This window comes from Amblyomma mixtum, chromosome 10 (assembly GCF_055824585.1).
Source record: "Amblyomma mixtum isolate Tamu chromosome 10, ASM5582458v1, whole genome shotgun sequence".
Classification (NCBI taxonomy): Eukaryota; Metazoa; Arthropoda; class Arachnida; order Ixodida; family Ixodidae; genus Amblyomma; species Amblyomma mixtum.
In genome coordinates this window covers 115,422,720-115,438,092 of record NC_143021.1, presented here as the reverse complement: position 1 = coordinate 115,438,092, position 15,373 = coordinate 115,422,720, and the positions used below count along the sequence as shown (strand labels likewise).

Below are 15,373 nucleotides of genomic sequence, written 5' to 3'. Positions count from 1 at the left end.
TTCGTGAGTGGCTCTCAGCTGCGCTGCTTAAGAGGCAGCCTCTATGCAGTACATTCTGGCGCTTTAAGCTGCTGACAGTGCCTCACGTATTCACCGACGTACGCCAGTTGAACAGAACTCATAAGTGTTTAAAGCACGTGTGATGTGGCACACACACAAAAAAAGGCTCTGTCAGAAGGTAGGTGCGCACCGAATGTCAGGCAGAGACCGCGCTAGCTGAGCTGACACATCAAGGGCACGTGCATTTGAACGTCCCTGCCACTTTCACCTTCCGCTTCAACATGAGAACACGGTGGTCGCTTGGATGCATTACCTGGGGAACATCTTTGGCGTGCGCTTATTTCGTGAGCAGTGCCGCGCTCGGATCTGCGTCGAATGTTGAACGAGAAGTCAAGATGACGACGGTGAGGTTGTTTTGCATTTCGGTGTAGTATAAGCCAGACTCTTGTTTTGTTATTTACAGTTTTTCTGCTGCTTATGGAGGCATGCGTTGCGAAGTCTATCGCAATCATGCTTATTAATCTACTAATGAAACACACATTTGATTTGGCAGCTGTTTTGCATTAGAAACTCAGGACTGCTATGTTTATAGCGAAACTGAAGCTTTTATGAAGACAGTTTTGCTGTTGCTACCTAACTGTTATTTATTTATTGTGCAATTAAGTGAGCCCTGACAGGCCCGCACTGGGAGTGGGTTACAGGGGTATTCACATCGCATGTCACTTTGTACAGCATACTACTACAACAGTGTAATACCCAAACAAACGCTTCATTTCACCCTGTTTTGAAAAGACCAAACACAAATTTCCGCGTTACGGAAGAGAATAGAAGAAAGATTATCATTTAGTGACAAAGCTAGACACAGCATGACTGTCAACAACATCACGCAGTAAAGAATTCCAGCTCTCGACGGACGATGGAAAAGATCAAACTTAATTGTATTGCAATGTGCGACGTATGGCCGAACGTGTTTACCAAGATTTATTTTGACAATGCGGTGGCTGCATGTTGTAACTTCTGGAATATGTTAACAAAAACGTGTTCAGGATGCGACATGCTGGAACTCAAACAGCTTACTCCTAAATCTGTTTGGAGATAATGACCGGTGCACGAGGACGAGGACAGTGGGCAACAATGAGCTGACGTGCTGGTTGGCGAGGATTTAATTGTGGTTAAACAATCTTGCTTTATTACTCCTATACGCTGTCAGCAGACTGGTTGGACACTTTCATTAGCATCAAATTTCGCTTCAAGCAAAATACTTCAAGTAATTCAGATTCTCCGTCTCGTTCTTTCTCGCAGCTGAGGTTACTTATAAAAACAGTTATAAAACCTGTTTCTGCGCTGCCATTCAGAGAGCTACGCGGATGCGGCCTAATTTTATGCAAAATGGCCAGAAACAGAGATCCGTTGTTTTAATTCCTTGTGTGGTTAATTTTTTTTTTCTCAGTTATTGACGTGGCAATACATTTCAGTTAGGAGGAAAATAGGTCTATTTGTAAATGGTCGTTGCACCTTTCCAAATAAACCTTAGCAAAGCCTTAAAGGGGGCTTGTTGGTCGTACATCAATCCATAGGCGTGCCCTCACTATACTATAGCCAAACGGGCGAGTTGGTGGTACATATTGAATGCCAACAGCGCAAACGACGCAGACAAAGTAGAAGAAGACACAGGACAAGCGCTGTCTCACAACTGAAATTTTATTCAAGGAAAGTAGTACATTTTATAGAAAAAGTGGCCAACTTATTAGCTAGTGAACACAACCCATGTTTCTACGTGGCATCAAGGTATGCAACCTCACTCTCATATAATGAAATAGATGGCTTACTGACGCATAACCTTGTTTTTTTCCTCATGGGATATGCTTCCATAATCATGTTCGAGACTGCCAATCTTGTTTTCCTTTATTGCCTTACTGTGATATCCTCTACAAACACCCGTCCCGATTAACACGTGAGATTATGGAAGCATATCACATGAGGAAAAAAACAAGGTTATGCGTCAGTAAGCCATCTATTTCATTATATGAGAGTGAGGTTGCATACCTTGATGCCACGTAGAAACATGGGTTGTGTTCACTAGCTAATAAGTTGGCCACTTTTTCTATAAAATGTACTACTTTCCTTGAATAAAATTTCAGTTGTGAGACAGCGCTTGTCCTGTGTCTTCTTCTACTTTGTCTGCGTCGTTTGCGCTGTTGGCACTCACTATACTGCAGGGGGCATAACAGAAGACAATAAGCGACAGAACACAGATTTCTCTGCGCGGGTGTACTCAGAACAGAGGCTAGTGCTGTTAGTCCTTTCCAGCGTCTGGATTATCGTATGTTTTCTGGCCCCTTTATCTTTTCTAAAGCGCTAGGTAGTAAGGATACCTGAACTAAATAATAAAGGTAAATAGGCATGGGCTGGGCATATAAAGACCGATAAAGGGAAAGAGGGAAGGCAGCAATGTTAACCAAAAGTTAGTTCCTTGGGACACATCGGCTGTGAAGGGAAAGAAACGCAGTCGACTTACCAGAGATACAGGTTTGCGAATTGATGATATTTGCTGAGATATGATCACCACAGCTGGAACAGTATGGTACTAGCAGCTGAGGATCATAAAGAGAGACTTCATTTTTCATTCATATTAACTTTGCCCGTGCTCATGGTAACATTATGATTACGTCAGATGCGTCCAGAGGAAGGTAAGCGCAGCAGGGGGCGGAAGTAAGTTAGGTAAGTGGATGAGATTAAGAAGTTTGCGGGGATACGGTGGCCGCAGCTGGCAAGGGGCATGGTTAATAGTAGAGCGATGGAATAGGCCTTTGCCATGCAGTGAGCCTGGTCTGGCCGATGATGATGATGACGGTCAGATTTTTTTCCAAATTAGAGTCAGTTGCTTAGGCTTTCATTAGAAAGACGAAAATGATACTTGCTTAAGCATCTCTCATTCTTGAATAGAAAGGCTTGAACGTGTCCTGAATTTATCACGGAAAGGGCTATGAATGAATGTTGGTCGCGGAGCTTAGCATGCTTGTAATTCTTAAGATGAGTGTAATCAAAAATAACAAAATAATGACCAGTCAAAGAAAAGAGAGAGCGCAAACAGACAGACTGGGTGAGTGTTTATGGTATCGGTCTCGGGTCGGATACCGTAATTAGGGACTGCAGATATTTGACCCTAGGCACAGTGAAAAGTAAAAAGCAGATGAGAGCCGTCTGTTTTGACGGGCCTCTTGAACATGACTCGTAAGAGTATTGCAGGAAACTTCCCTGCTTGCTAATGCTGAGCATTTCTCTTGCATCTAGATCTTACATTGCAGCAGGCGTGGATGCAAGATCAAGTGCTTCTGTACTGCTCCTGTTTTTCCCGTATCCCGCATGGGCTGCACATTTTTGTTTTTTTTTTTGTTTTTCTTGCCCGCTCTACTCTTTGAATCCCGTATGCTAGAGGTTTCGTGAACACTGGTTTTTTGGAAATGGTCCTTTCCTAGATTATTGCAGCCCACAATGGGAAATGTTCAATAGCAGTGGAGACACTGGTGTCACTGACCGGTTCTAAAACAGCGGCGCAACACCCCGGGTGACTGCACCGAAATATTTGGTAGAAATTCCCTGTGGTTCGCGCCAACAAAACAGACAAGGTTTAGTTTATGTGGTTTAACATCCCAAAGCGACTAAGGCTATGAGGGACGCCATAGTGAAAGTCTCCGGAAATTTCAACCACCTGGGGTTCTTTAACGTACACTGACACCGCACAGTACACGGGCCTCTAGAATTTCGCCTCCATCGAAATTCGACCGCCGCGGGCAGAGTCGCACCAGCGTCTTTCGCACTAAGCCTCCGCGGTGGCTCCATAGCAGAGAAGGTCTTTAAAGCTGAAGGTTTGTTACCGTGTTATATTGAAATTATTGAACAACTCAACCAACCATTCCAAATTAAAAAAGGATGTTAATGAATTATTTCACGCTTACGATCATTCGTAAAAATTTTTTTGTTGCCTTTGCTTGGTATTCGTTTCGCATTTTGTGTTCTATTGCTTTAAGTTCGTGTAAGGATTTCTGTTTCGTGCCAAGTATGTATTGATATGTCTGGAACAGATTTAATACTGACATAAATTTGTTTACCTTTTTTTTACCTGTGCCGCCGGAAAGCTAGAAATGTATGAAAGCTACTAAGTGCCCTAATTTCACCGACGTATATAGTTGTACTGTGTGTGGAAATGATGCTTTACGAAACTAAAACGAACGAATTGCTACCTGTGCTGTCAAGATCACGTAACATCGCAGGCACTTTCCGATCCTTTTACTAATTCATGACATTACCGTGCATAAATAAGAAACAAAATCGATGGTCAGACTTTACAGTAAGCGCCAGGGTTCTTCCTCGCTGGTATTGAAGAACTACTTCCAACTCAGCCTAAAAGTATTTGCAAATTGCACTTAATGGGCATTTTATTTTACACCAGAACATTGAACTAAGCACTCCCCGTACACATTACGAAAGGCAGGCAGGTTGAAGTTGTCATTTAACGCAGGTATGGGGTTAATGATGCTGACTTGAAAGTAACAATGTGGTGGTGGTTCAGGAATGGTAGTATTAATTGATTTACCAGAATACATTTTTTGCGGTTAAGAATGGTCACAAACGAGAGTACTCGATCCTCCTGATATATTAATTTAGCTGTAATTTCAAATTGTGCGGCCCATTAACCGCATGGCCCTCTTCTGTAGCCTCGGTATGGGCACTAAATTAGTTATGCTACTTTTGCTTAAAAAAAAAACAAGGAGCGCCGTAAACTTTACGCAAAATACTTCTTTGCCTCAATAAATGCGCCGCCGCTGAAAGCTTTTGCGTACCTTTCTACCTGTTGTTGTCCATGCACCTGTTATTCAAAAACAACAGCAAATTATGTGAAAGAAGAAACCTCCGGAAGCGTACTGTTGTTTAGTTATGAACTACTCTTATTTGGCTGAACGTTGCTAAAACAGTGACAAATTACATATTTATTTTAAGCTACAATTAATTGTTACGTTTTTAGCACAAAACCATGCCGATATGTAAGGCAGTTTCTATATTACCATGCCTTGTAGGCATGACAGTGATTCCGCTTTTAACAAAAGATTAGTGTCGGTCGCGTGCATTACGTTTGAGAATTGATTCCCTTGCAGTAGGTCGTTCATATAGATAGGAAACAAAATGGGTTAAATGCAGATGCTTGCGTGGAACCCCACAATTCATGTTTTGGAATGTGCAATGTATTTTATTCAGTGCTACTGTTGGTTTTCTTGTGGACAAGTAACCGGCAAATAACTGAAGATAATAATTAATTAAGCCTTGTACTTCTGTTTTTTCAACCACTCTGCTTGCCAAACACATTTCGGTTGCTTTTATTTATGTCGAGTAGTGTTATTATTCTAGGTTGGCTTTTTTGTGAAGGACAGCTAATATGCTGAGAAAGTGATTCAGAGGCAGTACTTGTGAATTTAACTTAAACACAGCCATGCTGCTCAGCACAAATTAAGTTATTGTCAAGAAGGTACTGGTTGAATTTCAGCGCTAATAATATTCCAAAACGAGTATTAAATACACTTAGCACATGCTGGTATCGGTCTGACTAATGGCGTCATGACGTATCCAGTGTTTTAGACAAGCATGAGTTCGTGATCTCCAAGTTTTTTTTTGGATAACTATAACGAAGTATCATCATCATCATCAGCCTGACTGCGTCCACTGCAGGGCAAAGGCCTCTCCCATGTCTCTCCAATTAACCCTGTAAACCCTGTAAAGCATGGGTAAACGTAGTGCATAATGCGACGAAAAGAATGTGAAAACTGTCTTTTACCGCCTTGCCTGGTATTTCGTTATGACAATTAGCTTCGTTTTCCTTGTAGTCCTTTAATTACTGACCCCTTTGGCTCTTGGATATCTCCCGGAAATCATTCTTATTTTTCCATACCCTACGAGTACTTAACCCACGTGCTGTTGAAAGAAGTACAGTAACCAAGATCTTTCCGCAATTAATAAAATTATGTTCAAAAGCGAACTCTTCTGATATCATGTGATATCATGTGATATCAGGAAGCAGAAAAATGAAATTTCGGTATTATGAAAAATAAGAGGTCCAGAGGCGGTGGCGCCAGAGAAATACATGTTCCAGGGGCACTGAACACCAGAACAAAAGCGTTACAAGCATTGAAAGTTGGGAAAGCAGTAGAGTAGGATCGTGCGAACTTGTGAACCATGTTGAGCTGTGCTACAATAGTTGCCACCCTGTAACACACGGGCTTATGACTGGAAGCATAAAATCATCATCATCATCATTTATTTGAACCAATAAAAAGGAATCAATAAAAAAAAACACAGACAACAAAGGCATAAAGAGAAATAAAGTCACGAAAGGGAAATGAAACAATTTATACAGCAAGATAAGACATCAGACGTTCTTTAAACCTTACTGGATCGCATTCAATGACAACAGATTCTGGAAGCCGATTCCAGTCTTGAATAGCACTGGCAAAAAAGATTTGTTAAAGGAATTAGTTGATTCGTGTGAACGTTGGATGCTCATGGAGTTGAATAAACGGGATGACAGGAGAGACTCGAATACTAATACTATAACATTCGTTATGAAAGAGGATGGTAAGGAAGCAAGAAATTCTAGATAGATTTCTTTACTGTCCGTAGCCTGCTTTCTAATCCACTCAACAGCATAAATTCCTGAGGTAATCGACAAAAGAATCAAAGGAAGGCTACGGTTAAAGAAGCATAGACATCAAATTTTTGGTGGCGTGGTTTATCCTTTTATTGGCGCGTTAGGCATTGGTACACGGAGATCACACTGCGGTATTCGCCCTACGACCGCTAAATAATTTATACTTAAAATTCTTCCTGATGCTGTTTCGGTTTTGCTGCCATCAGTCTGACGATGTAGGTGATGTGTAGTTTCTGTTTAGGTTGCGTGAGGCCCGGAAGAAACGGCAGTAAGACTTCTGTGAAAAAATGTCGTGCGCTAGAAAGGCGAATACAGGAATACATGAAATTTTTTCGAAACGATGTACATTCTAGCCCACTAAAAATTTACACTACAAAACTGCTGATGTGCAGTTTATTCCATTCCAGCTCATTAAACAGGCTGCCTTAAGCTTTGTAGGGAATTAAAACTATATATCAGCGAATATACTCCCGTTTGTTTCGTGGCTCAAGTGGTCTATATTAACTACACGTCGCAGCAGTCCATCGGCTGATGAAAGTGATACCGAAAAGCCATCAGGTAGAAATTCAGTTATAAATTATTTGTTGGTCGTTGGTGAATACCACGTGGCGAGCCATTTATTTCAATGGCTAACGCATCATTTAAAAGAAAAAAATGCAAGTAAAATTAGTATCTGGTCCTTTAGGGAAGACGTGGCTTTGGAAACCAAACAACAGGCAAACAGTACATTTTTTCATAATTATAGCCGCTTGTATGCCGACATTTTTGTGCTCTCCTGAAGTTTCACTGCTGAAATCATCCGGGAAGTACTTTAAACGTCGTTCCGAAAACCGCGGCCCGTCTGCCTTGCAGGGAAAAACTTCAACTATGGCATGTTCCTCCGTTACGGTTTTCTGCCTAGATACTTGCCTTGAGGAGCAGATTTCTTCGCGACTGTTTTATCTGTCTCGCCTGCGTTACTTTTATAGCATACCTAGGCCGGCAGTAAATGTCAGGACACCCGTTGTTAATTAAAATTGTGAAGTTTAACTTTCTTGTGTGAAATTTTCTTCTCGCTCTAGATATGTTAACGAACACTGCATTGCAAAATTTGAAAAGGGAAATGTGCGTTTTGCGAAAAAAAATTGAAGAATGTCTTCATTTTTGACCTGTAGCACGCCACTATGAACACAATGAAGGTTGAACAAGCCTTCTCAGAGACATTTGCTTTACTCTACAGCCTTTTCACGAAGTTCAGAAGAGGAATACATATTAGAAAACATTTTTCTTCAGATATAACAGTGAAATTTTGTTATAGTGGCGATAAAAGACTTTTCATATGTTCAAAAATGTCATGTCAACACATCATGAAATACAATATTTGTTCTTAAAGACAAGGGAACCTTCAGGAAACAAAAGTAGCGGCTTTTTTTTCGCGAATGATGATTGAAATGAATTCACATTCAAGCTATCAACATGGTTTTTCAGTAATGTGCAGATTATAGCCCGCCGCTCTGTATACTTCCTTTCTTTTATTGAATAAAAAATTATTACTCGGTCAAAACAAAAACAGTCAAAGGCGCTTTTTGTAGCCATGGTATGGAGAACGCCTTTGAAAGTGCCATTAAAATCGACATACACGGAGCATCCAATTAGGCCCAACACAGGAAAAGTAGTCAAATATCAATCACGAAGAGCATCAGGCATATGGCGCGATCCAACCGTTTGCATTCACGGCGTATTAACAAGTTTCATACGTTTGTAACGGCGCTAGATTGCAGTAGGATGTAGTCGAGGGTTTGACGGCATACCGTCTGGTCAGGTATAATGGTGATGAGGGGTAAGGGTCACTAGTCAAGATCAGTAACGATGGAAATTTCTGACGTTTCGGGAGCACTACAGCTCTCTTGTTCACTATGAAGCGACCGGCGCACGGATCCGTTCTTTTGTAGCACCCAGCAACGTTTCTAATAGTTTAGCATAGATAGGATGCCGAGTTCGTCGTTCCTGTTTAATGTGCTAGATGATGTCTGCATGATAAGGGACTGATGATTCTGCGGTGCTGATTTATTATTTTCTGTTGTCAATACCTTTACTTGATCCCAGGTAATCTCGTGGCCGGTTTCTTGCACATGCTCGGCGATGGCGTTGTTTGTCCTTGGTTGCGGACGTCGTTCTGGTTGTAGTTGATGTCAGGAAGGCGCTAAAGGAACAAAGATGAGAGAGACACAAGAACAAAACAGTACAGGCACCTCTCTCGTGCTTGTTCCTTGTGTGCCATCCTGACGTCAACTACAGCTATGAACCAACTAGGAGAAATCAAAGTACTTATTGTCGTTCTGGTGCTCTCTCAGGCGTCTTCTGAAGTCCTTTGTTTCACCTATATATACTGATGAACAATCGGCGCAGTCAATTTCGTACGCAACGCCGAGAAATCTTTCACGAGGGAGCTTGTCTTACACGTTCTCTAGTTGTGTTCGCACCTTTCCAGCTGGAACGTGCGTGATGTTGACGCCATGATTGCGGTAAATACGTGCAAGCGCCTGCCTAATTGCCGCTACGTATGCCGCTTGTTTTTCTTTCATTTTTTCCGCGCTCTCGCTTTCTTCGGAGGCAGGCTGTTTCGCTGACATTCTTCTTTAGATGTTTCTGATGAAGGAAAGAGGGTAGCCATTTCTTCGCAGATCGAACTCCATTCTTTTCATTTCGCTCTTTATATTGGCGTATTCACTGCAGTCGTGCCCGGAACGGTTGATCAGAGAGGCAACCACAGACCGCTTGTGAATGACAGTGGACAGAACTGAAATGTAAGTATCTTAGAGAATGCATTGGTTTGCGGTAAACAATAAATATAAGGCGAATCGGTGTACGGGTTAACGTGGTGTCCAGGAATGGGAGGCAGCCGTCGGTTTCTTCCTCGACAGGAGACTTAATGGAGGCTTCAGTGGCGTTCAGGTGGCCCAGAAAATGTGCCACGTGCTTGCGCTCTAAGACGCAGAAGCAATCGTCCACGTACCTTACAAATATTTTTGGTCGCGGCAGGAAACTGGTTAGGGCTTTGTTTTCGATGACTTCCATCGTGATGTTCGCTGCTGTGACCGAGACCGAAGCTCCCATTGCTGTGCCAAAAGCCTGTTGGAAAACGGTAGCGCTCCCGAAACGTCAAACCTTCCACCTTTATTGACCTTGGCCGGTGACCAGTACTCCTCATCACCATGATACCTGACCAGACGGTGTGCCGTCAAACCCTTGACTACAGCGATTTCCGCCATCAGTTTGAACAACCGTCCATCACCGGAAACCGTCGTTTTGTAAGCACCACCGCCAGCCTCGTTGCAGTGCACGCATTTGCAGTTGAACTTCAATTTTAAGTCTTCTCAAGTTATCCCGAAATCACTACGTCTGAAGAGACCCTGCTAAAACCAGCTTTGGTCTCCTAGTCATCGCATAGGCCAAACGTCAACTGCTTCAAGCACGGATAGATGAATGCAAGCTAACAAAGAAACGCCTGGAAACAGAATTGTTCCTCGCAAAACGTCAGCTGGAGTTCATCGCTCATGACGTTCTTGCCAGCGTTTAATTAGTTGCCAACCTGGAAATTCGCAGAAGAAAAGAAATGCGCTCGAAATCAGAAGAACAGTAGATGAAGGCATTACTTGCTTAAAAAGAAACAGGCACCACGGCAACAGCGATCTTCGAAACAAAGAACTTGTCATCCTACAGTCTGAAGCCTGCTGAGGCCAAGTTACTAAGCCGGGGTTTTAACCTCAACCAAGGGAAAGTTCCGAACCCACGAAAGGTTCCTTGTGCCGTCGAAGGAGTGGTGCGACTTCTCGATCGAGACGTTCAAGACGAAGTTAGGACGAAGGCGACAGGCGTGCTGTCTCGTATGAAGAAGGCGTCACCAGACTGCCCCCTGCCTCAGGACGAACGCAAGGCAGTTCGTAGCCTAGAGGCCAACGATGAAATTGTAATCCTCCCTGCAGATAAAGGCAATGTCACGGTAATCCATCACCACTGTTCGTACGGGAAAAAAATGGAAGCCCTGCTGCAGGACAGGAATGCATATCGCCGACTACCAAAAGACCCCGCGTCAAAGGTGCCGACGTCTCTTCAGAAAATGTTAGCAAAATCTTCGATAGTCTTCCACTATCCATTAAACACCTCTGCTATCAGCTACTGTGTACGAACGGCTCGGCATCCGCCATATACGGGCTTCCAAAGATTCATAAAGAAGGCACCCCTCTACGCCCAATAGTGCATTTCAGCAGGTCGCCTGTGCACTCGCTGTCGCAGTACCTCCACGGTGTTTTCGCTTCACTGGTTGGAAAGACAGAAACAAACGTCAAGAAGTCGTCCGATTTTATCAACAAGGTAAAAGCCATTGTCCCTGAAGGCAGCGACATACTTGATTCTTTCGATGTCTGCTCACTGGTTACCAGCTTACCTGTCAATCTAGCCTTTGAAGCTTCCATGCAACGTCTCGAAGAAGAGAACTCATGGCAAGATCGCACCCCTTTCGACGCAGCAAAGCTATGCGAGCTATTGCACTTCTGTCTCGCTAACACGTACGTTGCATATAATGGCAGCTTTTACCAAGATACTTTGGGCAAAGCAATGGGAGCATTAATATCAGTCACAGCGGCGAGCATCACGATGGAAGTCATTGAAAACAAACACCTAACCGCTTTCCAGCCACGACCAAAAATATTTAAAGCACGTGGATGACTGTTTCGGCGTCCTAGAGCGCAAGCACATGGCTCCTTGTCTGGACCACCAGAACGCTATCGAATCCTCAATCAAGTCCAGTGTTAAGGAAGAAACCGACGGCTGCCTCCCATTCCTGGACCATGGTAACACGTATATCGACTGGCCTTATATTTAATATTTACCGCAAACTTACGCACTATGGAAGATATTTGCATTTCAGTTCTGTTCACCCAGTCTCTCACAAGCGGTCTGTGGTTGTCTCTCTGACTAACGGTGCCAGACAGGTCTGCAGTGAAGACGCCAATATAAAGAGCAAAATGAAAAGAATAGAGTGCTATCTGCGAAGGAACGGCTACCTTCTTTCTTCCATCAGGAACACCGTTAAAAGAATGTCAGCAGAACAGTCTGCCTCCGAAGAAAGCGAGAGCACGGAAAAACCGAATGAAAGCGGAGCTACTGTACTATACGTAGCGTCCATTAGGCAGGCGCTTGCACGTATTTCCCGCAAGCATGGCGTCAGCATCGCGCATGTTCCCGCTGGCAAGGTGCGAACATAACCAGTAAACGTAAAGGACAATTAAGCTCCGTCGTGAAATATGTTCAGGCGTTCTGTGCAAAATTGACTGCGCCAATTGCTCATCAGTATATATAGGTGAAACAAAGGACATCAGGAGGCTGTGAGAGAGCACAAGAACGACGTCCGCAACAAAAAAGTAACAGCGAACGCCATCGCCGAGCATATGCAAGAAACCGGCCATGAGATTAATTGGGATGAATTACCGATATTGCCAACAGAAAAGAATACATCAGCACGGCAGAATTATGAGCCCCTTATCATACAGACATCGTCTAAAACACTAAACAGGAACGACGGGACTCTTCATCCTATCTATGCTGAACCATTAAAAGCGCTGCTGGGTGCTACAAAAGAACGGATCCGTGCTCCGGTTACTTCGTAGTGAACACAGGAGCCGTAGTGCTCCCGAAACGTTAAAATTTCCATATTTATTGTCATTGGACAGTTACCAGTGCTCCACATCGTTACAGTAGGAATTAGCTCAAAACACTTTGCTAACTCAGAGATGTTAAGTTCTTGGCTGTTATTTTTGACGCCGTGTAGATAAAAAAAGAGTGCCCAAAAGATGAACACAGAAAAGCAGAGATATTGTCCGCTTAATTCCAGCTGAATTGAATCAGGCGAGGATTCAGTTCTTAGGCTGTACGTAGCTCTTTCTGTGCACATATTTGGTACATACGGCATTGTGAATGAGTTGTGGATGAAGTATCTGTTTTTACCGAGCTTCCTCAACCCCTCCTAATTCCAAAAAATTGTAGGAAAAGCTGCACTTTTTTGCCAGCGCGCGTTATTTCTACCATTTCGACAATTTCTCTTGTCATCTTGTTTTTTCGCGCGCGTCTAAGTGCAAGAACCTGCCTGTATATGAAAAGGGGGGCCTGGAGGGATAAAACCAGACTACCGATCGTGCGCAGTTTAGTAAAACGTGTATTGCATATTCAGATGTAACCCGGAGGCACAGCGCCACATCTATGCAACATTTCGCAGCGAGTACATTTTGCGGTAAACCATTTTATAGAGAAGAGCGCGACATATTGTTTACTGTTACAACAACTCGTTTCTTATGTTTTAGTAGTTCATGTTCTAGAGGCAGGTTCTTTATTTCTGCCGACGGTGATGTGCACTTGGCTGTTTGTGTGAAGGGCTGCGCTAACCGTTATTTGGCCATCTTGTGCGATGGAGGTCGTCAGGATTACATTTTTTTCTAAAAAAAATGTCGTGCGTGACAGCAAACACCGCTGAGCTCAAGAATCAAAGAATGAAGCTCCATTGCAGAGCATGCTGAGAGTGGTTCTGGGTGCTTGTCCATAGCGATAGGAGCTGCCCTGATTGCCGAACAGGTGTTCCAGTCTGACATGTGTGACAGGGGAAAGTTATGCGGCATTTTGTTTTGCGCGCTCCACCCGCATGCGTCACGCTCTGTTTCTAAAACGCAGAGGTCGTCCTACTCATCGGGGAATACGCGAGGAGAAAGACAGTTTCCCACGTGCGGGAAAACTTCTAATATCACGAAACTTCATATGCCGGTCCCGACATAATTCAAATTCTTTATTCAGGCTTGAAATCACAACAAAGATGTGCAGAGGTTATCGAGAACCTGGTTGAAGCAATTCATGCGAATAGAAATTTGCCTCTACACTTTGCGCTCGACATGCTTTCTAACGATTCCTTTCTGAAAGGCACAGCAAGGAATATAGGGGCGCGAAGCTATTTTCATAACGCGTCCACTGCGACGAAGTACACATCAGTTCAGGCTGGCCGACTGGTCCTGTGAGTGGCAGGAAAACTCTTCTGCATGTGTGATGTCAGATTGGAAACGCCATTTAGCCTCTATGCGAGTAAAAAAGGGCGTACGGTGTCCTCTAGCGCACTCTTTTTAAGGTTCGGGTATGTCGGTCGTATTCCCACCGCAAATAATAGTAATTTTAACCTGTTAGCAATGACAGGAGCCTTTTAAACGCGGCACTGCAGGTCTTACGCACTGGGGATAAAATATTTACAACTATCAGCACTCAACATTTTTGGAAGAGGCATTTTAAGGGATGGAAATCCACCTCAGGGCTCGAGCCGAACACTCAGTTTTTAAAAGGAAGTGCGTTAGTCGACAGCTTACAGCTTACGTTTCTACATCCATGGAGGAAATTCATGGACAGAGCGTACGAATACTCAGTAGTATTCCACTAGTACAAATTACTGTTCAACATAATCACAACTCTTGTCCTGACGTTGCCTCAAACAGCGCACCAAAGAGTCAATGGTGGTGTAGAAGAAATCCAAGCCTCTGAAGCCACGGCTTGATAGCTTGATTAATACCCCTGTCCCACTAGCAAATTTAATGTCATTCCAATCGAATGACATTAGCACCTAATGTCATTAATCGACTGCTACCCGGGAACATGTAATGTCATTAGGTTCGAATGACATTCGCCATCGAATGAGTTAGGGGAACTCATTCGCATTCGATCTCGAACCGAATGCGTACTGTGGACGCCAGATACGCAGCAGGAACAAGCGACGCGAAAAAATAATGTGCACACTGCCAAACCTAGAAAGTGAATTTATTTAGTTCTGTTGAAAAAAAGTTAAGTTAATGTTGGTGTGAATCTGTTCACACTAGAGGCTGTCGTGGACAGCTATTACTCTGTCTAAGCAGCTACAGCTGCGACCCAGCGTGAAGCAGCGTCTTTCCCGCGACCGTCGGTCATTTTAGAATTCGTGATTCTTGGTGGTTGGCGTGCCATGTTCGTTAAGCTCTAAGGTACTTAAAGACGTAACTGAGCAGTCCACCTTTTGGAAGACATTTCCAAGCTCCGCGCGTGTCCGCGCGCCGCCATGTCAGCGATTTTGTTTGTTTACATTTATCGGATTTGTGGTTGACTTTGTACTTGGCTTGGCTTTTGATAGTTAAAGTGGTGCAGAATGACCGCAAATAATATTTGAAGCCTATAATGCGGCACACAAATGTTCTCACCCGCTTTTGAAACACTGCACAACAATTTAAAACGTCTTTTATGTCCGCTGATGTCGTTCAGTTGGACTCTTTTTTTTTTTCACTGATCGTCGACGCCATCACTTTCGAATGGCATTATTTTTTCCCGTGTAGCACCGAAAGAGACCAAATGACATTCGATGCATCGAATGCCATTAGGTTTGAATGACATTAAATTTGCTATGGTAGAGAGAGGGTGTGGTAGATGGTCCTTGGCGATCACAAAATGAACAAGGGAGGGGAAAACCTCAGGTTGCTTGAGCCAACGTTTCGACAAGGGGACTTACTTATCTTCGTCTGGGCAAAGCGTTCATCATTGGCAGGGATTAAATAGGGCCGTCGCTCCGAGGAGGAAGGCCCCGGGGGTGGGGAAGGAAAGTGGTGTGAGAGGGGATGCGTGTCAGGAAGGGGAGGGAGG

The 15,373-nt window shown here is 43.6% G+C and overlaps 1 protein-coding gene across 1 annotated transcript in view; it reads left to right on the top strand.

Annotated features, from left to right (window-relative positions):
• The first annotated feature begins 294 nt into the window (after positions 1–294).
• The window catches only part of LOC149326728 (tear acid lipase-like protein), an 87,947-nt gene continuing 72,868 nt past the window's right edge, over positions 295–15,373 (top strand). The window contains exon 1 of the mRNA XM_089564662.1: positions 295–404. Within this exon, the coding sequence (XP_089420788.1) occupies positions 396–404 (9 nt within the window). The 5' untranslated portion in view covers positions 295–395. The remainder of the gene's footprint in view (positions 405–15,373) is intronic.